Raw genomic sequence first — 26,353 nt, 5'->3', positions numbered from 1 at the left:
ACAAGTGATCGGTTGATGTGCGTTTTACCATTGCTAAGAAAATTCCTGCTCCTCCGTGAGAGATGCGAGACCCGGCGCGTCTCAGTAATGAAGCCACCGGCCTCGCGCCGTTCTCCCGCGGCCCTCAGCCTCGTCCTGCTCGCCACAGTAAACATGATGAATGGCGACTGGAGAACGCAAAAGCCGAATCCCGGACATTTTGGACGATCTCTAAATCCCTCGCAAACTCATCATGTAGGCTAGCTTTGTTGTTTACAACTGCGCACTCTTACCGGTAGTAGGCGTGGCCTCCTAAGGCAGCGAAGCAAGTGCATTCTGGGAGTTGTTGTCTTTCATCCACATAAGCCAAAAATACATTTTCTGGCTTTTCTCAGTCTAGAAAGCTCCAAATTCAAAAATTTCTTCACATTTCTTCTACTTAAATGACCTATTTTAAATACACATTCATCTTCCCAGAGGTGAAGTATCCCTTTAATTTAGTCCAAATTTGTGAGCTGATATTCTTTGACTTTAAAAATGAATGACAAAAACAACAATGGTTCACAGAGAAGTTTGTTGTATTGCATTGAGTATTGTATACAGAGCCAATGAAAAACACATCAAAACACTCTAGGATAAATACAGTCTTTCACAATAAGATCAGATTTCATATTCAGTTATAGAGAATCAATAGTCAAAAGCAGCAAAAACAAACAGGAAAATGACCTCTTAGCACATCTGTCAAAATTCTCTTCCTAAGAGTAAAAAAAAAAAAAATAATATGCGCAAGTTTACTACAGGCGAGCCGTTATGTTACACAAACAGACACACAGGAAATGGTCCCTGTTGTTGAACTATGAAGCGTAGTGTTGTTGGAAGAGTTTTACTCTGGTAATGGTCATTTTCACAACTGCTGTAGGGAAGAGGTGCTGAAACACTACAGGCGTTCACTGCAGGAGCTCTTCCCAGGAAATGGGTTTGGAAAAGACCTCACGCTCTAGCCAGAGGTCATAGTTCATTTGGAAGTCTTCTGGAAGGTCGATCCGCTGTCCCAGCACACTTTGCAGGCAGTTGTCCACCGGGAGGAATTCTGGGTTGCTCTGGTTCTTGTCATAGCGTCGGCTGTTGAACCGTTCAATGTTGGCACGTAAGGCGCATTCTTCCGCCTGGAAATCCCACGGGCGAGCGTCCAGGTCTGCTGTCGGAGAAACAGAGAGCACGTTTAATTCTGACACCCAGGTTCTACTAAAATTTCAGGTTTAATAATGACGCATCAAATTGTTTAGTTAAGATCCCAGTCCAGTTTCTTCCCCCTACTCACCGTTTCCATAGGCCCAGTCGTCGTTGAGGCGATGGCGCACTTTCTGATATATCGCTGACATGGTTTTCATGTTGCTTTTCCTCCATTGCCGCCCCAGATACTTCGTCTGGACTTTGAGCAGCTTGAGCACATAGAGCTGCATCATGGCCTGCTTGACCTTCAGCGCCCTCTTCAGGATGGGAGCTGATTTGAACACCACCAACATCTAGAAATAAGCAAAATTTGAATTGACCACTAATGGATGGCTCTCTCCAGCTACGTTAAATGTTCGTGGTTTGCATGCTTGATTTGTGTGGTGTCTCACCATGGTCCTGGAGTGCTTCCATTTGGTGAGTTTATTGAGGATGCGCAACAGATTAATACAGGAGAACAAGTTCCTCCAGCAGAACTGATTATTATCACCAGCTTCCTGTATTCAAAACACATCAAACAGCTCAAAGACTAGCTCAGAGAAGCATTAGACACATTCAGGTGTAGTTTTCTCACCAGACTCTCAGCGGTGAGCTCTGGAAGCTCGTGAACGACGCAGTGCGGGAAATCCAGAGCTGAGATACTGCCGAGGAGATAAGATATGACAGATGTCATTACCCATAAAGCGTCATGAAAAATGAACACGGGTTAAAGCAAGTGCAAAGAAGTTATGCAATCTTCATGCTCCGGGTCATTTTGACCCATGAACAGATGTTTTGTGAGCCTGAAATGAACAAAGGTTGACTTGAAGTTTTACCTGTTTTTAGCGGTAATGTAAGACATGATGTTCTGGTTGAAGAACTTCAGGATCAGCGGGATGCAGTTGGCAAACACCAGATGCTGTGCCATGTATTCAAACTGCAGGAGAAAACTTGCGTCAACATTCTCTTTTTACTTGCAGCTGTTTCACTATAATTATGAAGCCCAAAACGGTGTCACTATTCAAAAATATCCTCATTACTATGGTGCAAGCTGACAAAAAGTGAGCCGGACCTCTACTGCCGGGCTTACAAACGCCTCAAATCACATTTTGTATAATAAAATAATAATGTCAAATGGTTTGTGTGAGTTGGATGTAGGTTATGGTTAGGGTAAAACCAACATCTAGAAAAGCTCCTCACGAACAGCTTCGACAATGTGTTTGTGTACCTGATAGACGTGGTTGAGCTTGAAGTGTTTCAGTAGCAGCAGCAGTATGGCTGAAATGGCTTTGACAATGATTTCTTTATGGCGATTCACATCTACGCCCAACTTCATACTCTGAAGAACCGTAGTGCTAGAAAGAGATACCAGACAGGCAGTGTCAAACCATGCACAAGTAAGGTACGATCACATTAGCGAAATTGCGGCAAAAAAGTCCATCTATTGTCAATAGCGTAGAAGCACAGCTAACACAAGTCACTTTTAAACCATCAGCTTTCTGTTGTTCAGCGTATAGAATTCATGTGACCTTGAAACTTGAAAATAAGCAACATCTGGATGAAATGGAACTTTTCGGATCACATGGATTCCGTTTGGAATGTCTGGATTTCACCCACGAAAATTCACTGAGCAATGATAAATGTGACAACACCTTTAGTAAAGTAAATATGTTTAGTAAGTCTATGGAAAGTGTTAAAAATACAATTACACAGCTTAGTGACATTTTTGTTTCTGCCCTCGTGTGAAACTCCCAATCAAAAACTAAATATATCAATCAAATATATATAAATATATCAATATACCAATCAAAAAGTCATGTATATTAGAGATGCATTGATATATCGGCCAATAATCCGTATCGGTTGATAACAGCAATTAATTACTATCGGCCAATTGTTTAACAGCCGATGATCGGGGCCGATAAAACGCGTTCAGAGACTGCAACTCATACTGTGTGTGAAGAAAATCCCTCGTGTCGAATGTAGAGCAAGTTAACATGACAACGCATTAAGAGTAAAAAAAAAAAAAAGTGACAAACCTCTAATATTATAGTAATATTATAGAAACCTTAAGAAAATCAAACTATTGGTATCGGTAGATATTCTAAATAATCTGCAATCAGTATCAGCGGAAAAGTTTTGTATCAGTCTCATCTCCAACTAATAAAATTGGGAAAAAAAAACGACAACAAAATTACTAAAACATTTAAATGTAAAAAGAACATCTATAAGAGAATTTAATATATTAATAAATGCTACAACAGTATTTCAAATGATCCTAAAATAGCCCTGATTTTAGGTATACGCATATTTGACAAATCACAATCAATAATTTCAGAGAGAATGTCATGAATACTTATTACCCAGGAGATACTTTTACAGCATCTGATGCCATGAGTTCACTGTTGCCATGGCAACCAAGTTAAGTGATTCAGCTTCAAACACACACACACACACACACACACACACACACGCACACGCAAATGCACACACAGACTCAAGTTGTTTGGAGAATCACTTTGATTCAGTTCATCAGTGGTATGATTCATTCACGTCATAAGCTCCACTGAAGAATCATTCAGTTTGATTCACGGAAGGCACAACCACATCTGCAACTGTGCTGTTTAACAGTGTCTTACGGCATTTCCTCGGGCAGCACGTCCGCCAGGATGTTGATGGAGTCGGTCTTGGCTTTGGATGTGGGAGCAGCAGCCAACAGGATCTTGAGCAGAGCGATCTGAACACACACACACACACACACACAAACAAGACCTGTCAGTATGAGAACAGCTCAAATAGAGTGCGACTGGTGTGTGAACTGTCAGTCTCTCACCATATACTGTGGTAAACTGGGTAAAATACCCTGGTACAAGAGCTCTGTGGAACACAACTCCAGCTCCTCTTCACCCTGAACATCGACACACACACACACACACACACACACACACACACACACACACACACACACACACACACACACACACACACACACAGGGGGTTATTAAACTCATCATCAGATGGCATTTTGCAGTTCTATCAGTGTACGGTCACTCACGCCAGAGAGAGGGGTCTTCTGATACTCCTCTTCTTTAGCGATCTGGACCTCAGCGATGGACACATACTTGTGCTGAAACAAACACACAAACTAAATGTTACAATGAATCTACATATGCATCTCAGAGCATTTAGCCACAAGAGTGATTTCACTATTGTTAAGATGTGTAAAAGCAATAAACAACAGCTAGTTAAAATGGTTTACTGTTTTTATAAAATGGTAACAACAATATTGATGAAATAACGTAACAAAATGATGTTCAATAAAGCTACATAATAATTAATATAATTAATAATTAAATCACAATAAACAATTCTTCCACCAAATAATGTTATTTGTTAGTCTTACAATTTTAACTAATAAAAATTTGAAATTGATTTATGATCAATACAAATTTTCAGGAACAGTTACAAATATTGTAATTAAATGTAGTTGATAATTGTATTAATGCTGATAACAACAACACTACTACTACTACTAATAATATTCACAATAAACAATTCTTCATTAGTCTTACAATTTTAGGCTAACTAATAATTGACGTTTGATTTACGACCAAAAGAATGTTGTCGATTTTTTGCAGTAAAAAAAAAAAAACATATGGGTTGCAAATATTTTATTATTAATTGAATTTTCATTCTATACTTGTACTATTGTTACAAAAAAAATTTTTATGGAGGACTAAAATGCTTCTTAAAAAGAAAATGAAGGAATCAATGATCAATTTATTTATTTAAAAAAATACAATTTTGAATAAATCACAAATGACATAAGACATTTCCAACCATTTTAACTAAAACATTGAAACCATGTAAAAAAAATAAGTGTAATAACAAAAAAGTATAACAATTTAATTCAAACTGAATATTGGTCTTGCCTAATTCAATCAGAATTAACAAAACGATTAAATTCATAAATCACGTTTTTTCTGTTCAAAGCTAGTATTGATGCGTGAAGAAAGGGTGGAGTTATGTTAATAAGTCATGGATGTTGCTAATTACCTGTTTGAGAGTTTTGATGCTTTCATGTATCGGTCTGGGCAATCCGACCACTGTATCCGTGTCACTGCAACACAAACACAAACATGCATCACTGAGGCTCACAGGAAATGAGCAATTGAGTGGCATATAACAAACTCACTTTCCCAGTGTGTAACCGATGAATTTACTCCTGCTGGAGTCCAGGAAGTTCTCAATATCCTTTTCCCTGTTAAAATCAACATAGACACCAACTTATATTTGAGAAAACCATCAGACAACCCATATCAAATGGATGAAGTCAAGTTTCTACCTGACTTTCGGAGCCCACGGCAGACCCTTGGGAAAACAGACCCTCTCAGAGGGGGGGTGCGGGATGGGCGGCGGCATGACCTCATCGCGCTCCAGCGGAAAAGCCTCCGCCTCTAGAGAGTTGTCGTTGTCGTCGTTTTCCTCTTCGTCTTCGCGGGATTCATCGGCTTTATATGGGTCCTTCTCGTTAAATGCATCCAGATTGTCCTGCTTTATAAGACCCTGAAGAAATAGATTTAAAGGGTTCACTTTATAGTTTTATTTTCCACTGCACAGGTTTCCATCAAATATATATGCGTCAGTAACCTTGTGTTCTCTCCTGGCACGTCTCTGTTGTTGCTCGATGAGGTCAGAGGCGGACGCCGGAGGGGAGGCGGCTCTCATGCTTCGCACCACACGGATACTGTCCTCCGGCAGCGGCGGGAGACCCAACGATACCCGTCTACTGACCTTACAGCCCTGCAGCTGCTCGAACCCTCCCAGAGTGAACTGGGATGAGACAGGAAACGCACAGACCATTAATCATAAATCAATCATAAACCTCCTTTGAAAGTATTCATTGAGCATTATCAGCATCTATTATCTCTTAATGTCAACAGCTGGTATCGTTTTTGAACAGATCCAAAGAAACAAAACATCCGAGAGCAGTGGTTTGTGGAAATGAATCAGACTTTTCATCACTATTAGCGAGAGACAGAGGCGAATTAATATCTAGCTCTATTGAACTGAAAAAAGGCTGTTATAGAGGAACAGATTCCCTTTGAAAGAATAAATTCCAACCTTTAGAATCGATTCATTACTTGGAATTCTTTTTGGAATCGATTCCCAACTTTAAAAAACACAAGAATCTATCTAAACCCAAAAATTCCAGTTAAGAGCTCTGTCATTCTCACCAGGATGGTTTTCCAGAGCAGCAGCAGGACTTTTTTCATGGGGAAATGGGGCGCGTGGCCACTGCAGAACTTGGTCACCATCCCAAACAGCATGACGGAGACGGGCTCATGGTTATAGAGAGGAGAACCTGCCAGGAAGAGTTACAGGGACATTCATGACATTTCTACTCTTCCATATTCAACGCGCATCTTCTAATCAACAGTCATTTTTCAGATAATCTTAGTCTAACTAACGAACCAAGCTCAGATTTGAAGGTTTCTCTAATGGTTCTCCATTCTGGACTGTCTGTGGGATCTTCACGCTGGATGGTCTCCACTATCAGATACATGATGTTCAGCAACACCCTGAAAGCACAAGCATGCGCAGGGTTATGGAGGACTATGAGTGCGTCTTAAAGGTGCAGTATGTAATATTGACTAGCCGATAAAATGGGCACTGCAGTCCAAATTCAAAATATTGGAGATCTGATCCCCAAACCACCTCCTCAGACTTGACACTCACGCGGGCTGCCAGATTGAGGACATGCAACAAGAACAAGCACGATTGACAATGGAAAATAATGAGCCTTACACTAAGTTCATCAGTTAATGTATATGCAATGTTTTTATTGCTGAGGCCATTTAGGGCAAGTAGAACCTACGATCTCTGACCCAGTTCGTTTGTTGGCTTCAATGGCTGTTTCTGCAAACTGGCAACCCAGTGTGTCGAAATACTATTGGGTAAATTTATAGTGGGCGGGATCATGCAGACCAAAACAAAAAAGACATTCCAACACAGAACACACATTTTTACAGAGCCCCTAAAGCAGGGTTACTCATTGCGCGGCTCGCGAGCCGCATGCGGCTCACCAAGCTTTAATTTGCGGCTCGCATGGCGGTAAATATAATACGTTGATATGATAATGCATTCACTAGAGATATTTCATAAAACCATTAATAACAAGTAGGGCTTTAACATAACCCTTTAAAAACTAAAAGTGTCAGCTCTATTACAAATAATTTCGATCGGATTGAAAGGGGTGGTTTATCGAGAGAACATGAAAAAACTTGATCGACTGAAAAGCGAAACTGAAAGGACGACGTATATGACGCGCTGCACGAGCTGTTCTCCTGATGAATAAAGTGTCATATAAATGAGTGTTCTGTCATGAATACAAACAGCACGGCACGGCACAACGGTTCATATGTTCATATTCCGATTTGAATCTTTTGACTTATAAACACGCACATCAACCCGATCATGTATCACATCACGATGTTTAGCGTTCATGTAAACTACAATACATTCAGATTCATCAATCGGAATGAATTCAGTCCGACTGAAACAAAAGTTGTGCATGTAAATATCAACTCTCTGCAGAAATGCCAGTTATATGGCGGTCTTTCCAGTGCTGCCTGTGCTCTTGGTTGGTTAGATAGGCCTACAAGATGGGCTAATGTAGAAAAAAATAACTTAAGGTCATTCTGGGATGAATATTTTCTGGAAATCCCTTTTTTTTTCATTAAAGGAAATCATCTTGTCTCAGTTACAAATTTGACTGATAAATCATGAATAATGGTTTTTTTTTTCACCCTTTTGTATTTATTGCATTGCATATTGTATTGTTCAGGGGTGACAGCTTGATAGGCAGACATGGTATTTATGACTGGATGTAACTTTTTATACTTTGCGGTAAAATGGCTCTCCTACTGACTTTGTCCTATCAGTGCGGCTCGCATGAAAAATATAGTGAAGACCACTGCCCTAAAGGGACATGGTTTTGCGTTCTCTCGTAAATGTCACATGGAAAGTGCGTGGATGATCAAAGTATACTAAATGCATGTAATGTGTACTGTTGTACCTGAGGTCAGTGCTGTCGGCCAGTGAGATGGCGGGTTTCCTGACCGCACTGCTGCACGCAGCACTGTTACTGAGAGACATTTAACAAGAGTTATTTAAGTTTTCACATGTGTAATATGAATGTTTGCATGTGCAGTTCATCTCACTCGATCTCCATGTTGAGCAGCTCCATTAGCGCAGTGAACGCTCCCACATCCAGCAGCAAGAAGACGTTATACCTCATCCAGTGCTGCACCTCCAGTTCTGAAGAACACTCACCAAATGTACCTGAAAAAAACAATCAATCCTTATTAACACGAGACTCTAGGGTGTTTCCAATCAAATAAATGCATATATAATGCATAGTTTACCTTGAGCCATGTACAAGATGGCTCTGGCAACTTTTAATCTGCGTTCTCGGCCGATCACGTCCAGTCCGTCCAGCAGACGCATGGCGTGAGTTTTGTGCTGAACCAAATCCAGTTCGGTCCATTTCTGATCGGGCACTGCAAAAGCACATGGACATTTGCTCTTTTGTAACTTAATCATAATCTTGCAAAACCCAAAAAAATGAAAAATAATTAGATCATTACTTACTATGAGAGTGGAAATCTTCTTCGAAGCATTTTCTGTTGAGTAGAAACTCTGGTCCCTCTGTGTAACTGTACAACTCTACAAACAGTTTAAAAGAGGAAAATGCATTATTGTAGTCGCAGTTGGTTAATGAAGGCTGAAAGTTTAATATGACATTAGTACAGAAGAAATGACCAGTAAACCAAATGAGTGAACTCTCACCTGACAGTTCGATTGTCCATTTATCTGCATCTGAATATTCAAACTCCAAATCAGGAGTATCTGATAAACCCTGAGACACAAACACGGAGTCAGTGTAACTGTCCAATAGGAGCTGACAATTCAGTCACAACATTTAAGGACAGACAGAACAGGCCGTATTCACATTACATGGATCAAGTGACCTAATTCTGATTTTTTTTCCCTCCCATGTGGCACAGATTGGATTTGACCCACAAACGTGTAAGCAGGAAAAAAGCACATGGTATTCTCAGATTGGTTTCAGTCCTATAAATCGGATATGTGCATTTGCGTCTGCCCTGTAAGCAGAAAGATCAGATATTCCTGACTGTCCACGTGACCAATGTCACCAATGTCGGATATTCCTGTTCAATGTCATTAAAAAAAAAAAGCTACGGTGGCGAATGATGTCTACTCAGGTGCAATAAAATTACTCTTATCAATGGCGCAATGGAAAATGAATGCTCAAACCCCTTAAGAGACCAATGTTTTGCTGAACTTTAAAGATGGTGCTGAAAGCAAAAGCTTGCATTATCATTTCATCTGCGTCCATTGCAAATCGCACCATCTTTAACTCCCTTTTCGGCCAAAGATTTTCCGGGTCAGTACGGTTGTTTTCCCAAATGTATAGCATAAATTCAGATATCATCGGATATGAGTTGTCAAAAAAACTAAATAAACAAACCAATCGGACATAGTCAACAAATCAGAAATGTGGCCTTGTTTGAAATTAGTTATCCTTGTGAAAAAGAAGTGCACTTAGCCTAACTTTATGGAATGTGCACTTGTAGTGCATTTCAAATCTTAAAAGAATATTTAAAAATGTTTTAAGTCTTGCAGATAATATAATATTATTGAAACAATACGCAAATACACTTAAAGTACACTTTCATGACTAACACACATTTTAAGGACATTTTAAATAACTGTTTTAATAATCTTTTGTTGTGCTTTCAAATAAATTTGATATTGCATTAATATAGCCTATTTTAAATGCACTAAATTGCAACTTCATCATTAGAAACTTGTAATTTCTAATATATTTAAATACACGACATGCAACTTTCAATGGAAATTACATTAAAGTATATTTTAGTATGTATACTAAAATATATACATGGTATGTATACATATACATGGTATATGGTAGGCTACATAAATACATATAGCGAGTTACAAGAGAATAACTCTTACAATAATACATTTGAATCTAATTGCAAATAACATGCATTTAAGTGTCAAAAAACATTACATTTATTTCGCACTCAGGACATTTTTAAAAAGTTATGCTAAAGTCTACTTTTTCACAAGGGCAGACAGACCGATATTAAGGTTCATCAGTCAATAAGCTGATTATGTAGTGTTAAATAACCGATCAGAATCAACAAGAGAAGAGATAGACTTCAGAAATGGGCAATTTTAATCACATTACTCAATCATTTCAATGTGTTTTTCATTAACGTGTTTGTGTATTAATGAATAATAAGAGTGGTTTCGTGAATATTCAAAAATATGATAATTAAATGAGATAATTAACGTACAAAACGTTGTTCAGGAAAACTTACATTTTAATATTTGATTAATGATGCACTTTTCATATTATCAACTGTTGTTTATTTAATTAGCGTTGTTTAATCACTTTATACATTTTATTCTTGGAATTTCTGATGTTTATGCTAACATTGCTGTCAAAACAAACATTAAACTGCAAAAATACAAATCATAGGGATTTAAACAGCTTCGTTTGACCCTTACCTCAGAGTCTTTCCTCTGATTTCTGGTGAACTCGCCTCGCATTTTGTTCGGTAACATTTGATTTTGTTTCTGTTTGTTGTTAGCACATAATCCGACACCCTCCATCTTCACTGCACTTCCTGCTCTAGTGATGGGTCGTTCGCGAATGAGCCGGATCTAAGAGCCGGCTCTTGTAGGTGAACGACGGGAGCCGGCTCGCATATCTGAAGAGCCGACTCTATTTTTAAAAATATAGTCTATAGAAATTAAATCATTATGTAGGCTAATAATGAAATAACAAATGATTTTAATTGTTTTTAAAATAATTGACTAATTCAAAGACCAACAGAAAAATAATTATATAGGCCTAAAGGCGCACACACATTTGTTTCGACTGTCTGATCAGCGTCACATTCTGTACCTGTCAATCATACACGCGATGTCAACCAATTAAAATGCATGAGGGAGGGCCGAGCCAACTCACACACACACTCGAGATGCGGATAAACCGCGGATCGGGCGGAAGACGTGACGAAAAATAATATTTTAATTAAATTCGGGAGGGTGGCCGTTGAACCAGTCAAATGAAAAAAAATGCCCAAACCTGCAAGCTATGAGCCCAGCTGTGAGTAGCCTACTATTGGAGGAGGGCTAAACGTCTCGTAGATGTGACTGCCTAACCCTATTTTGTTTTTGTTTTTTTGTTTCGATATTAATTATATTTTAAAACAGCCAATCGTAGCCTATACCACTCGTGGAATAGGCATTTAAAAGAGAGATAGTTTATGGTCTGATATGACTCAGAAATTACATCGGGCAATTGCACCGCAAGATGTTTAGAAGAACACAAGAGCTAAACTTCTACAAGCTCAATAACATCCATAAAATAAAATAAAAAAAGGTAAGAAGAATAGTCAATTATAACTTTGCCCATTAATTAGATGTGCAAGGCAAGCAGACAAGTTTTTGGGTTGTTATGGACAATTACAAATGTGAATATTCACGTTGCACAGTTGTGCGGTGGACTTTCAGCGAGTTAAAACATATATTTTTAAAGAGCCGTTTGTGAGTCAAAAGAGCCGGCTCTTTTCAGTGAGCCGAGTCAAACGAGCCGGCTCACGAAAAAGAGCCGGATTGCCCATCACTATCCTGCTCCCGCTCACCTCTCGCGCTACTTGCACACATCTCGCGATGCTACAGCCTGTGGCGAAAGTGACCACTGACGTGATGTGTCAGACGGACCGTCTGACTTTAGTAACTGTCTGAGTCGTGTCTGACTTTAGCAACTAGTTTGCTTGATTTAAAAAAATAATTATTGTTTGTTAAACGTTTTATTCACGCAGACAATTTTCAAAATATTTCAGGGGACAGGATATTCCTTCAAGGTAAAACATTTGATGTGTGAAACAATCGGTGCTCACAAAATAGGTTATCATTCCAGCTATATTAAATAAGAGCTCAAGAGCTGAGGAAAATACTGTCAGGATCTATTCTACATGAATAAACTTACTTTTATGCCCACCAGGGCTCGCCAGAGGATCAAATTATTGCTGCCAACCCACTGCTGGAGGCTTATGGTAATGCAAAGACTGTGAGGCATTGTTTTGTAAGTCTATATGAGGTCATATGAAATACATTTGTGCGTTTCATTAAACCTCTGCAATAAGTTCTGAATCATTTCCTTCTCCTTAGGGTAAATTCATTAGGATTCACTTTGGATCCACTGGAAAACTGGCAGTCATGCTGTTTTGAAACAAATATGCTTTTTTATAGTTAGGGAGACATTAACTGCATATTCAAAGTCAATGTTCTATGTCAAAGATCTGCTGGAAAAGTCAAGAATAATTCCAGTTGTCTGCTGAGAGAAGATACCATACCAGCTCATGACTTGACTGGACACAAGCCAGAGCTGATGGGTGATAAATCTACAGTATTTTGGGGTATAAACCCCAATAAATGTCTGATGAGTCTTATTGTAAATAGCCTTTAGCTTTACCTAAAATCTTAAGTTACTGATGGGGAAAAAAGACACTATTAATAAACTCCAGCCACTTACTTAACAGCCCAAGAATAGACTAGTCGTTTAATTTAATGAACCAACTAGTCTATTCTTGGGATATGGTTTAGACGTCTGTTCAATTTTTACTGACAGCCCAAATTTTGTCTGGGCTGTATTTAGACGGTTATTAGACGTCTTTTAAGCGCAAAATTGTGTGATTCCTAAACTGGTGTTGTAGCTTATATGTTGAAGATCAGCACTGTAACTGTACTGGAGCAAGAGGAGTACAAGAAAGAAGGCTTCAAATGGGGGTTCATTGACTTTGGTATGGACATGGTTCCCTGTATTGAACTCATTGAGAAGTTCATTTGAGTAAAATTAATAATTCACATAATGTTTAAATTTACCTTTTGCTTGTATGCGAGTGTGATTTTTTCTCAAGCAGCGAATGGAGATCTTTTCCATCCTTCAGCAGGAGTGCATATTCCCCAAGGCTACTGACACAAGCTTCAGAAACAAGCCCCATGATCAGCATCTTGGCAAAACCCAAGCATTCCAGAAGCCCAAGCCTTCCAAAGGTAAGGCAAAGCTACGCCGGTACTGTGGACAACAACACTGTTGGCTGGTTGGACAAAAACAAGGACCCACTGAACAACCAAAACCACAATATCTAGTCAATTAGTGAAGTGGACTAACTTTATTAAAGGTGCATGAATTGGAGGCTGAAGATGAAGATGAACAGAGACGTTAATGAGACGTGTGCAATTATAAAAGAAGAGAAAATGAGCTCACCTACCAGGTACTTCCAGTATGTGCAGTGGAATCAAAAGATTGAACAGTTTACAGTGCTGGATGGGCTTTTAAACCATTTCAACTTTACAGAGGAAGGCAAGAAGAACGTGACCAGACTGCAGGATCCGGTTGACAAACTCCAGCTGAAAGTGAAGGCCTACAAGTGTCAGGCTGAGGAAGCTGTGAGTGATGATTCTTTGTCCTGGCTTTTCCTTTCAAAGCTTTATAGGGAAAAATGTTTATAGCCACTCAGAAACTCGTTCTGCTTGTGAATCATTTCGAGCATTCTGGTTTGCTGAGGGCGCATGTTGTTAACGAAATGCCATAAGTTAGCAATGTGGATACATTCACTTAATGGCACCTTCACTTCAAAGACTACATTAAATATTTTTACCCATATAAAAATGAATTTGCCAGATCACTGAAATACTGAAGTGAACCACAACTGTCGAATAACTAAAAATATAGACTTTCCATTACAAATTTGAACAAAATCTTTTGTCAAAAAAGATTGTTGACATTTTATTTGTCAACTATCAAAATACAGGAATAATGAGAACTGCTATAGCTATTTGTGATTGCATGATTAGCTAATATTTTGGAGGGAAAAGCATTTTAGTTGTCAAGAACTTAGCAAACACAGTGAGGGAGATAGTTAGCTCTCTAATACCAAATGAACTTAGCAATGAGTTATTCATGTAAATAAAACCTTTCTTAACAAGGGCTTATAAGCTAGTGTTTCAAATAAACGATTGAAACGTGTATTATATCAACACATAAGCTATCTGTGTTAGCAGTGCCAGTTAGCGAGCCACATTATTTACCACATAAACAATCTCGTAGTCTCAAGACATCTACTACCTCTAATCTGAGACAAATACTTTACTGATTTTTAATTAAAACAAATAAAAATATAAAAAAACGTAAGTAAAAATATATAAAGAACATAAACTAAATACCTTAAAATAAATTAAATATAGAAATATCTCAAATCTAAAAAAAAAAAAACTGAATATTTTAATGTACAAATAAATAAAAATATGAAAATAAATATATTAATAACTAAAAAAAAATTCCAGGGCGAGGAAGCAGTTGAGTCTTTAAAGCCTCAAGCTTAGAACACCACAGGAAGCAATCATAAAATATGATTACTTGCAATTGTTTTACTGCTGTAATAAAAACCTGCTGTTCTCTTTCATAATCAAATCCATAACTCTGGAGTAAAAAATAAAAATCCATACCAAGTTGACGTGAAAAATATGAATGTCTTTATCTCACCAATTCTCTTATAAACATCTCCCAGAAGTGAATGACACAATATGATACAAAGTTAGCCTTTCTTGATAGACTTGTGCCATCTGTACAAAATGAAGTGATATGGAAGACTGCAGAAAGGGAGGAAAAACCCTTTCACAAAGTGTACAAACATCTGCAGAACAATGAAATAAAAAACAAACAAAAAAATACTTAAAACATTCCTATTCACATAATTAAATTCAATGTAACACTGAGAGAATTTTACATAAAGACAGTAGTATAAATACTCTTATTGGCATTAAATAATTCTGTTAGAACACTCATAGCTCACATACAAACATTAAGCCGATATTCAAAGACAAGCCTGAATCAAAATCATCCAAAGAAAGCGGCTCAATACTGATATCATGCTCTCCTTACACTAATTCAGTAGCGCTCACTTGCATTTCAGCGTAGTTGACATAATTCAAAGTATTGCTCAAGCCATTACAATACAAAACACGTCAAGCGAAACCCTTTCAGAATCTCGGCCCAGTCTGATTCATTTGGAAGTACAGTTGGTTTGGAAGTGTGGCCACATTAAAAGATGAAATACCACCAACTAATTTGTTATAGATAATCAATGAAAAGCAACAAAACATCTGCGATAAAAACCAAAACATCTCAATAAAAGCATGAAAGCGTCTCAAAATTCACACTCGATACATTTCGCAAGCAATATACATAACGTATCTTTTAAACTAAATAAAAATAAATACATATCGACCCTTCGATAGCATCTATGAACTCAATGAGAACATAAAATCGGTCCATCAAATGGCTGTAAGGGTCGAGTGTCTTTCCAGTAAATGTCCTGAAATCATTAAGTTTAATAGCAGTTATCATTTTCCCCCAGCATGCAGCAGGACAGCGAGACATCAGCTTGCATTCCATTTCATTAAAACACACTGAGCTTGATCAACTCAGTGTGGAGTAACCATATTTACATCAAAGAATTTAAAACCATTTGAGTGCCTTTCTAAAGACAGAATCAGTAGAACATGTATAGTAAAACCCATACTGAATGCTAAAGGACGTGTGCGGGCGAGTCACGAGAAATCACCCCAAATTCAACAGAAAAAAAAAATTATAAGAAGAAAATAAAAGGATATTGACTAAAAGGAACACTGTGGATATTTCGCATTATTACATTATTTTCATGTATTTTTTACTGAATTACAGTAAAACATTTTTTTAAATAATCACAAATTAAGGTAGTATAACAATTGCTAAAATTTGGATTTTTTCCACATTACGGTAATGAGAATAAAGTTTTTTTAAATGAAGGGTATTTGTAGGAACACTGGATTTTTTTTGCGTTGTTACATTATTTTCATGTTTTTTACTGAATTACAGTAAAACATTTTTTTAAATAATCACAAATTAAGGTAGTATAACAATTGCTAAAATTTTTATTTTTTCCACATTACGGTAATGAGAATAAAGTTTTTTTAAATGAAGGGTATTTGTAGGAACACTGGATTTTTTTTGCGTTGTTACATTATTTTCATGTTTTTTACTGAATTACAGTAAAATACATTTAAATAATCACAAATTAAGGCAGTATAACTTGCTAAAATCAGAATTTTTTCCACATTACGGTAATGAGAATAACGTTTTTTTAAATGAAGGGTATTTGTAGGAACACTGGATTTTTTTTTGCGTTGTTACATTATTTTCATGTTTTTTACTGAATTACAGTAAAATACATTTAAATAATCACAAATTAAGGCAGTATAACTTGCTAAAATCAGAATTTTTTCCACATTACGGTAATGAGAATAAATGTGTTTTATTTTTCATTTCGGTAATGAGAATTCTAAGGAAAATGTGCTTTATTACTTTTAAAATCTTAATGGTCCTCTAAATAGGCTTCATTTTCTTTGTGAATTTTTTGGTTTGTTTTGATTTAGGGTGAAAAACTTATGTTTGCCAGGTTTCATGACATTCACCCTTATGCTGTAAACCAAAGTCAAGTTAACATTCAATACCGTGACTTTCTTCAGCATTCATTCAGGGTCACTCAAATCCACGTCCAGTGCTATTATTGGTCCATTCGGACAAGTGCGCCAAGGCACTGTTGGGTAACAAACCAGGCAGCAGTTTTATACACAATATATGCCCTTAAAACATTCGACAAAGCTGTAAATAAACACGAAGCGAAATCAAAATCTTTTTCTTTTTTCCTAAACAAAGCAGTTTGCGATAATACGGCATTCTCTTTTGGCAAGAAAGCCTTGGAACAAAATTTTTCAATGAAAGCGGCGTGTCCCTCGCATTTGAGCATACATCAGGGTTTGGCACTAAATCCAGAACAAAGCAAGCCTCAAATAAACACTCAATGCGAGATTGTGATAATAACCGTCAAAACTTGTGTCGTGTTTCAGTCTTTCGAAAACAAACCAGGTCCTTTCCTGTTTTTGGATTTGGCAAGCAAAAATACTTCACGGCAGCAGAAAGGTTGTTGTTGTTTTTTGTACGTTTTCCGAATATAAAGGTGAACCATTTAAGACAGTTGTTTTGTTTTTTTTGGGATCTGCACAATGTCAGGGGTTACTAAGACATGTTTTCCCATCATGCTCTGCTGTAACGGTACACAGCTGGAATGCACCTCACGATGAGAACTGGATAATCAGACGGATGTCAGGAGAGGACCCGGAGCGTTGTACGGATGAGGGACAGGAACACCAAAGGCAGTGGGACTCAGATTACGATCGTAGAATGAGGTAAAGCGACAATAACTGAATCCAGAGCAGAACTCCCATGGGACAGTGTAAAGAGTGAGCGCTGCCACACTCAGACGTGTTCTCCTGTGGGAAACAGAGGACGTTCCGGTTAACATTCACTATATCACAATGCCAGGCAGTTTGTTGCTGGTTGCTAGGGTGTTGCTATGCATTTTTAAAGTGTTCCAAGTGGTTTTAGTGCATTGCTATGTGGTTGCTTGAATGTCCTTGGCAGTAGCTAGCACAATGTTATGAGGTTGCTAGGGTGTTATGAATGGTTTCCAGGATCTATATTGTTTCTTTGGTATTCTGAATAGTTGACAGGACATTATTATGTGATTGCTTGAGAGTTCTGGGTGGTTGCTAGTTCGTTGCTAGGAGGACAATGTTATGAGGATGTTCTTGGTTGGTTGCTATGTAGTTTCTAGAGTGTTCTGGGTGGTTGCCAGGATGTTGCTATGCCATTGCTTTAGTGTTCTTGGTGGTTGCTAGGACAATGTTATGAGGTAGCTAGGGTGTTGCTATGTGGTTTAGAGCCCGACTGATATATCGATATTAGGCATTTTCCAAACTATTGGTATCAGCATTTATAATGGCCGATAAATTAAGATTTAAAAAATAAAATAAAAACAGACGAAACACCCTTCAACCATGTTATGAGTGTTGGCATTGCATAGTTTGTCCACCAGAGGGCACTCTACAACGTCCCTGTTGAACAAAACACCAGCTGATCCAGCCAGAGTTAGGCCTAGCGAACATCCACAACTGAGATCATCTGTGAAGTGTGTTCATGGTAAGTTGGCAACTGTCACGAGACATACGTTGTTTGAATAACAATTAAAAGAACATACCCATCAGTTCTCTTAACTCAAATAAGCATGAAAAAATTTGTGACTGCCATGTCCAGTTTTGCTGCTGTTACATGTAAGCCGAGAGTGAAACGGAATTAGCTAGAAATTGTGTTACGTTGTTATAGTATAGTTGACTGACTGTCGGTTTAACTCGGACAATGTGACTTAAGATCGTATTTCTTTAATAGCGTGACAGTTAAAGCATTGAGACGTATCATCTCTCCGCAGCCTGTTTTTTTAAAAAAGTATGTTTTACAATAATTTAAAATTGATTTCACACACGTGTAATTTAAGTGCGTGTTGCTGACTTCGTTCAGCCGCAGCATTAACGAGTCACATAATGGATTTAGTGCATCACTAAGTAGTAGATTTTAGAAGGCAGGCAGCAAATGATGATTTAAAATGGTTTGTTGTAGCTTGGTAGAATTAAAAGAGTGCAGGTAAAGGGATAAGCAAGTTGACATTTTTACATATCACTTATTTTGATGTTCCTCTGTTCTGTTGTGACAAAAAAACAAACAAGTTTATTTTTAAACTGCATTATGCTATTATTTTAGTGAGGACTCATAAATAACTACAAATAACTAATGTTAGGGAAATCTGTTTATGTTTTGTTACGTGTGTCTGGATTTTTTTTTTTTTATGTATATCGTCTGATATATCGGAATATCGGATTTTTAAATCACCAAATATTTGGATCGGTATCTGCCTTAAAAATGCTAGGTTGTTCTAGGTAGTTGCCAGAATGTTGCTATGTGGTTGCTTGATTGTTTTTGGTAGTTGCTAGGACATTGCTATGAGGTTGTTACGGTGTTCCGTGTGGTTGCCAGGATGTTGCTATGTGGTTGCTCAAGTTTTCCTAGTAGTTGCTAGGATGTTCTGGGTTCTTGGCAAGATGTTGCTATGTGGTTGCTAGAGCGTTCTGGGTGGTTGCCAGGATATTGCTATGTGTTTTCTAGGGTGCAGTTACATTATAAAAATCATCTTTACAAAATATAAACTAAAGAAGCAAAACAAACAGTGTTTTATCAGAGCAACAGAGAACAATTCACCTCTGAGTTGTAGTCGAAGCATTTGTCAGGTCCTTTCCGATAGCGAGCAGAATTTAACACATCACACGGGTTCTCTTCTTGAGCTGGAGAAGAAAGGATTAAGGAAACGCCACAAGCTCTGTCTGTCATCCATCCATCAATCAAACAAACAGAAAACAGAGTATTTTAGGGTTAAAAGCAGATCTGTTAGTGTTGCTCTGTGTGCAGGGGATCATGGGAAGGAAGGATACACTTTGTTCTGACAGGCAGGAGTTTCTCGATCTCGCAAGAGCTGCAGGGCAGCGTCTCAGCCACCACAAACAGCAGGTTCGTGTTTTCTATACGCTTGGCGTGGAACAACCTGACAGAAAGAGTGTTTGAGTTCAGAAAAGTGTGTTCAAATGCACAAAGGACTGTTCACACACACAAACACACACCTGGAGCAGTTCCCACAGTCCTGCAGCACGTTGAAGGAGTTGGTGGTGTTGGTGAAGTAGAACTGACTGTGAACCGTCACGCAGCTGCTGCTCCCTTTAGTGTCTGAACTCTCAGCCCAGGCGTCTGCTAGAAAAAGGGCATAATGCAATCCCAGGATGATCAAAGCTCATTTAAAAATATATTCTATGAAGTATCAGGAGAAAATGTCTATTTAAAATCTGTGTGCTGTGTATTTGAGTTTGGGGTATTGCTTCATTAGTTTAGAAACACTAATGTTTAATAGTTAGTTAATGCTATAATAATAGTTAATAATAGTTAATGCTATTTGTGCAATGCACCTTGTAGCTTTCTATGAGCGTTTCAGATGTTGAATTATGGTTAGAATGTAGCTTTAAGCCTCATGCACACCGAGGCGATTATCACTTGTGCTTATCACTCGTGCTTATCGCCGACATTTAACACCTCGTGACTAAACAAAGGGCGCCAATGTGAGTATGCACACCGACGCGCAAAACGGCAGCTGTAAAAGTGCAATTTAAATAGAAAGAAACATCTCGGGTTCGTTTTTTTGGTTTGACGCGCCACGTTAAAAACTGGCCGACCAATGAGAGCTGCTGAAGTTACAATATCGGCGTCTTTTCCATCATCTTTCCTCATTCAATAGAACAATAATCCCTTCATAGTTGGAGCTTCTACTGCTGCTGCTTGAAATATCCATGTTCTGTTTGCCATTTAGCAAAAAATGTGTGAACGGTTTTGGCAAGCACGTAAATACTGGCTCTCTTCTTCTTCTGTGTGATAAGCGAGTGTCAGAAGCGTAAAGTTGCGCAGCGCCACTTTGTGTACTTGTGTACTGTTTTTCAATAAGCGCCATCTACTGTCAGGGAGTGAATTTGCACGTTCACTCGGCGTATCGCCAGTGAAAATTGCTTGGGTACAAACACAAAGACGCGTCGAAAAACGCTGGCGATAAGCGCGAGCGATAACAATCCCAGTTTGCACGAAGCTAACAGACCAGCCTGACTTGTTGTAAATGTTTTTTTTTTTCAAAACGTGACAAAATCAGAGAAGAACAAACCTGTGGTGAACCAGCTGCTGTAGATAAGTCCATACAGGGACTGCTGGAGAACAGACCTGAAAGAGACCAGCGACATTAACGCATGAGTATCTGAAACAATGTTATCAAGACATGAATGGATTTACCAAAACAGAATTCACTTTCTTATATTTGACGTATATCTACTGAATGTTTCTCTATCAACCAACAGAGAATGTTTTATAAACGTTCTCCAGTTGTACTCACCACGCTGCTGCTGACGTCCACCAGGCCAGACTGAGGAAATCAGCAATGGAGGGCTAATGACAAAAAAAGACTTTTAATACCAAAACACTGCTGCATTTCATCAGTTTCCCTACATGAGATTCAAATGGACACCATTAATGAATCAATGGAACATGAACAAATGAGTTTCTCACCACATAATATCCCCTGTGAGCGGCTCCCGTGTGGCTGCTGGCCGTCGGCTCACAGGCCGACTGAAACTGGAAGGTCTGATGGCGGGCGTAGATTGAGTTGTTGTAGAGGGCGAACATCAGGTAGGGGTCGACCTCGCCGAAGAACAGCCCCACCTGAGACAGACGTGGACATAAAGACGTGCTTATTAATATATTAAAGGTGACATATTATGAAAATCTGACTTTTAACTGCTATAATCGCGTCCCCAGTGATCTACCAACCCAGAAACGTGAAAAGTGACAACCCAGTAACTTTGTTTTGGTAAGCCTTTAGAGGATCTTACTCTAATATTAGCGCCCCTTAATCTGCACGTTTACACACACGGCGCTGACATTTGGTTTTTGCCAGCGACAGCAGAGAGTGTAACCAGTTCTAACGCAATGGCAAAAGTTTGAGCAAAGCATGCCATATAATGAATCCTGATTAATGTGTAGCTAACACAAATGTGAATTTAATTGGAGTATACTACAATCTAAATGTATTATATTATAAATATATATATTGTAGCTGTCGGGCAGAAGCCTCGTATCACCATATTTTGCCAAGTACGATGCACTTACTGCCTCACATGCGGCCGTTCTAATGACGAACATAAATTCTCAGAGATTTGCTGGTAAAAAAACTTGTAACTCCATTTGAGCTTGATCTTAGTAACATGTTAATAATATAATGACACATGCAAGTGTTTGACTATATATATAAATCCACAATATAAAAATACAGAAATCATAGTGTTCTTTACATTTCCTTAAAAGAGTAAATGTTTGCATTAAATTTGGTGAATTGAAGTGTACGTAAATGCGTTACCAATTTTAACACATTTTTTTCCAAAACAAATTAAATTAACATTAAATCGACAGCCCTAAATATAATATAATATAATATAATATAATATAATATAATATAATATAATATAATATAATATAATATAATATAATATAATATAATATAATATAATATAACATTTTTAGAAGTTTGGTTTTTATATATAGATTGATTTCAAGTGACTATATAAATATTATTTTTGGTGTTTTGGAGCATCTACCTTTTTCCAGTGATCTCTCTGATTGGACATAACCAGGAAGCCGCCATCATCGATCAGATAACACAGCAAATCCTGAAACACACATTCAAAACCAGATCAATCAAAACATGTACAGCCAAGAAGATCTGTTATCATGTAGAGTTTGAGTGTGCAGGTTTTCTCACATCGCTGTTCACTTCACAGTCCATCTCACAGGATCTGGATGGGCCGCACTGCACAACACAAACATGAAGTTACAACATCTCACCACACTCATGCCAGTACAGATGAACATAATGTGAGAAGGGTGACGTTTTTCTTCCATAATTTCTCTTTTCCAAAAAAATGTACCTTATGTGCGGACTGTCTGCTGTCTGATACGTTGCTGGCGAGGATCTTAAACTTGTCGACCCAGGCCTCAAAATCCAGCTTAACGCCGACCACTAACAACAGGAACACACAATGAGGATTGTCAGAGTACAATGTGATTTTAAACCTCCATTGTAAGAATTTATCAGCTTTGTGTCAAATAGGTTTTTTCTGAGAAACACACCAGCAGGCCTCATGGTTTTGCCTCCGATCACGACCTCCACAGCGGTGGTGACCAGAATCCCCACAGTGCCGTTCTCTGAGATTAACAGATCATCCATCGCTAGACACAAACATCGGAGTCATTCAAACGGTGAAAATAAAAAAAATGGGCTCATATCTACAGAACACGGTGGCTAATATCTGATTTAATATGCTAAAATTTAAATGCAATTTAATGAACAAAAAATAACATTTAATCAAAAAATTATAAATATATATTAAAAAAATCACAAATATTTTCTAAATATACTAATATTATTTAAATTGATTCAAAAAAATTCTAGAATTATTATAAAATAAATTATAAATTTTTTTAAATATAGTTTTGTTAAAGACTTTGATATAATGTAGACACCAGTCCATTTTGCAGCAGAGACAGCTATTGTTATAAACAAAAAAAAAAACAAAAAAAATATAATCCATTGGATGATTTATTGTTCAGACACTTTTTGCTTAGTGTTTGTAATGTATTGGGCTCACAGGCTCGTGTTGGCGCTCTGAAGATGTAGCCTTTGTTGTCCAGACTGCGACGGAAGAAGTTTGAGTTCAGGGGCTCGGGGTCCTCATCCCATGTTTCAGCAGCCCTGAAATACACACGTATTATAACAAAGTCTCCAGTAATTGTAATGTCATGACAGTACCAGCAGTGTCGTCACTCACATGTTGGGGTAAACGCGTGTGACGCCTCCATTGGTGGACGCGAACAGCGCCAGGAAGCCGTACCTGCAGAAATCAGATTGTATTGAACAGCTGAAAAGCATTCAAAGAAAGTCAACAGACTCTGACGGGTCTGATCTTACGTGTTGAGGTCTTTGTTCTGCCAAACGCGTGTGGCGAGCTGCCAGAGGATCATTGAATCCAAGATCAGGTTATGAATGAGTCCCTGATCACCTGTGAGCACGGTTAAAAACATGAAATTATGAGATTCTCACAGTTAATAAATAAAGTCTTCACATTTCAGATGGCGAGAAAATATTAAATTGTGCATTATGACATTATGAGGATTTTGTTTTTATTAGTCATTGCAAATATATTACTTTTATTTAATTATGAGTGCTGTAATATAACAATGTCATATTTAGTAATCAATACTAGCTGTAATATTAAGTAATCAATGCTGTAATATGTAGCCATTAGCTGTAATATTTAGAAATCAATATGTATTAATCAATATAGTCATATTTAATAAAAGCTGTAATATTATTTAATAGTGTACTATTTAATTAGATCTGTAATATTTAGTAATAATTGCTGAAATATTTAGTGATTGATACTGTACTATTTAATTAGAGCTGTAATATTTAGAAATGATTGCTGAAATATTTATTAATAAATAGTGTAATATTTAGTAATAAATGCTTTAATATTGTAATATTTAAATGGAGCTGTAATATTTAGTAATCAATACTGTAATATTTAGTGATCAATACTAAAATATTTAATAATAAACGCTGCTGTATATTTAATAATAAATACTGTTATTTAATTAGAGCTGTAATATTTAGTGATCAAGTGTAATATATAATCAAAGCTGTATATTTATTAATAAACACTGTAATACTTAATCATTACTGTAATATTTAGAGCTGTTTATTTAGTAATAAATGCTGTTATATTTAATTAGAGCTGTAATATTTAGTAATCAATATTATATTTATCAGAACTGTATTTAGTAATAAATACTGGAATATTTATGAGAGCTGTATATTTAGTAATCAATGCTGTAATATTTATTAATCAATTTTGTAATATTTAATTACAGCTGTAATATTTAATAATAAATGCTGTAATATTGTAATTACCAGAGGACAAAAAATAACTGTTGATGTCATGTTTTATTACAGATCTGTAATGTTCAATAATAAGTGCTGTAATATGTCATAATCAGTGCTGGTGTCGACACATTCTCCGGTCTGGAGGTGAAGGTTACTCACAGTCTTCAGATTCAGGTGAAATCTCCACCATCAGAGACAGGAAGTTCGCCAGGAACTGTGTGTTATTCTCAGCCAACTGCAGACGCTTGCAGTATTCTCTACAGATAGAGAGAGTCAGTGAGCGCACATACATATACACAATAATATTTAACAGAGGAAGTATCATAATGGATCTATGTGCACAAACCTGGGGGCCAGAAACACATGACCAGCGGACTCAAAGGAGTTCGGCAGCAGAGACTGTAAATCTGAGAGAAGGGCAGGAGAGATTATTGAGGATGAAACAGCAGGATCACTAATCTTGCACAAGATAACATCCGTATTAAAGGAAACACTCACACTGCAGCTGTAGCATGACATCGCTGAGATCAGCCTGGATGTAATATTCATTGTACGGAGGAAGTACCAGACCCAGACTGCAGGGGGCGACACATGAAAACAACCAATAAACTCAGAATGTTTAACGTCAAACCGTACGATTAGAACAGCCCAGTCGACTCATACCTGTAATCAGTGTCGTTAATTGGTGTCCAGGAGTAAATGCGTGTGACCTCATCAATGTAGTGCTGCAAGAAAAAAAACATTTCATTATCAGAATATTTTACACAAGGTTTTCAACAGTGTATTGATGGCGAATTTACTTAAATATAGCGATTGCACAGATCTCTTAGAATCTGCAGTATTCTTGTTAGATTTCAAAACTAAACGTTTTTAGCCGTTTCTAGCCATTCTATGTATGTCTCAAATAGAAGTGCACTTAAAATTTTAATTTAGTGCACTTAAATAGTGTGTAGTGCACACTATTTCCGATGGATTTTTAAAGTATGCATCCATGCTTTTCAGTTATTATTAGTAAAGGTTTTGCGTTGAAGAGGTCTCCTCACCTCTAGAGGAACTTGTCATTCGCTCAAAAAATGTTGGTGTTTCGAAAAACGTTAGTTTTTGAGAGAGTACACAAAGATTTTGTGAGCGAATGCAAAGTTTCTCGAGGGTATGCAAAACTTTTGCTAGCGATCACAAAGTTTATTGGGGGAATGCAAAGGTTTTGTGAGCAAACGTGAAAGTTTATCGGGGGAATGCAAAACTTTTGCGAGAGAAAGCAAAAGAACTGAAATATTTTTTTTCCCGTTCCTTTAGGGGCTCCATATAAAATTTAAATATGTAAAATTACTTTTATTTTAACAACAAAATGTATCTAGATTCTAAAATTTTCACACAAGTATGAAAATAAATCGATTTGTGGTTTTAAGATGTAATTTTATGTAAAAACTGGAGTACTCTTACAAAATCCTCAATGTACTTTAACATTAGTAGTGAAGTATAAACTTCTATTGTATATTTGGGACATAACGCAATTATGC

The 26,353-nt window shown here is 37.5% G+C and overlaps 2 protein-coding genes and 1 long non-coding RNA gene across 8 annotated transcripts in view; 1 reads left to right on the top strand and 2 right to left on the bottom strand.

Moving 5' to 3' along the window:
- Nucleotides 1–541: 541 nt before the first annotated feature.
- strip1 (striatin interacting protein 1) lies at nt 542–12,025 on the bottom strand. Of its 6 annotated transcripts, none has more exons than XM_081385418.1 (22): nt 11,940–12,025; nt 10,816–10,934; nt 9,043–9,112; nt 8,845–8,919; nt 8,619–8,753; nt 8,415–8,535; nt 8,270–8,332; nt 6,667–6,773; nt 6,429–6,556; nt 5,842–6,024; nt 5,537–5,757; nt 5,387–5,452; nt 5,248–5,311; nt 4,247–4,318; nt 4,025–4,099; nt 3,831–3,928; nt 2,420–2,546; nt 2,028–2,128; nt 1,787–1,853; nt 1,605–1,709; nt 1,301–1,505; nt 542–1,174 (listed from the first exon to the last, which is right to left on the bottom strand). In XM_081385418.1, the coding sequence occupies exons 1-22, from the start codon at nt 11,977–11,979 to the stop codon at nt 927–929; spliced, it is 2,490 nt and encodes an 829-aa protein (XP_081241544.1). In that variant the 5' UTR covers nt 11,980–12,025; the 3' UTR covers nt 542–926. The 6 variants fall into 6 exon arrangements, with proteins under 6 accessions (XP_081241544.1, XP_081241541.1, XP_081241542.1 ...); XM_081385415.1 differs by having other exon boundaries at nt 542–1,177; nt 8,270–8,338; nt 11,940–11,958; XM_081385416.1 differs by having other exon boundaries at nt 8,270–8,338; nt 11,940–11,958.
- LOC308702534 lies at nt 11,283–18,477 on the top strand. The gene is made up of 4 exons (XR_014031616.1): nt 11,283–11,695; nt 12,320–13,592; nt 13,676–13,767; nt 17,482–18,477. It is a non-coding gene; the product is annotated as an uncharacterized lncRNA (long non-coding RNA).
- LOC308702505 (voltage-dependent calcium channel subunit alpha-2/delta-2-like) overlaps nt 17,068–26,353 on the bottom strand; it is a gene marked incomplete at its 5' end in the record, with an annotated part of 26,813 nt that continues 17,527 nt past the window's right edge. The window contains 18 exons of the mRNA XM_081385410.1: nt 17,068–17,691; nt 19,511–19,593; nt 19,741–19,850; nt 19,927–20,053; nt 21,006–21,061; nt 21,231–21,283; nt 21,404–21,556; nt 22,489–22,560; nt 22,653–22,700; nt 22,819–22,910; nt 23,021–23,119; nt 23,539–23,642; nt 23,719–23,781; nt 23,859–23,949; nt 24,993–25,090; nt 25,180–25,240; nt 25,332–25,408; nt 25,497–25,558. Of these exons, the coding sequence (XP_081241536.1) occupies nt 17,590–17,691; nt 19,511–19,593; nt 19,741–19,850; nt 19,927–20,053; nt 21,006–21,061; nt 21,231–21,283; nt 21,404–21,556; nt 22,489–22,560; nt 22,653–22,700; nt 22,819–22,910; nt 23,021–23,119; nt 23,539–23,642; nt 23,719–23,781; nt 23,859–23,949; nt 24,993–25,090; nt 25,180–25,240; nt 25,332–25,408; nt 25,497–25,558 (1,551 nt within the window). The 3' untranslated portion in view covers nt 17,068–17,589. The remainder of the gene's footprint in view (nt 17,692–19,510; nt 19,594–19,740; nt 19,851–19,926; nt 20,054–21,005; nt 21,062–21,230; nt 21,284–21,403; nt 21,557–22,488; nt 22,561–22,652; nt 22,701–22,818; nt 22,911–23,020; nt 23,120–23,538; nt 23,643–23,718; nt 23,782–23,858; nt 23,950–24,992; nt 25,091–25,179; nt 25,241–25,331; nt 25,409–25,496; nt 25,559–26,353) is intronic.

This window comes from Scardinius erythrophthalmus, assembly GCF_964197995.2.
Source record: "Scardinius erythrophthalmus genome assembly, chromosome: 14".
Classification (NCBI taxonomy): Eukaryota; Metazoa; Chordata; class Actinopteri; order Cypriniformes; family Leuciscidae; genus Scardinius; species Scardinius erythrophthalmus.
This window is presented reverse-complemented; position numbering and strand designations above follow the sequence as displayed.

Coding starts and splice junctions, on each gene's coding strand:
- strip1 (XM_081385418.1), bottom strand. CDS start 11,979: ATGTGTGCAAGTAGCGCGAGAGGTGAGCGGGAGCAGGATA. Junction 5,758..5,841: donor GTGCCAGGAGAGAACACAAG/GTTACTGACGCA, acceptor CTATTTCTTCAG/GGTCTTATAAAGCAGGACAA. Junction 5,453..5,536: donor CCGTGGGCTCCGAAAGTCAG/GTAGAAACTTGA, acceptor TGATTTTAACAG/GGAAAAGGATATTGAGAACT.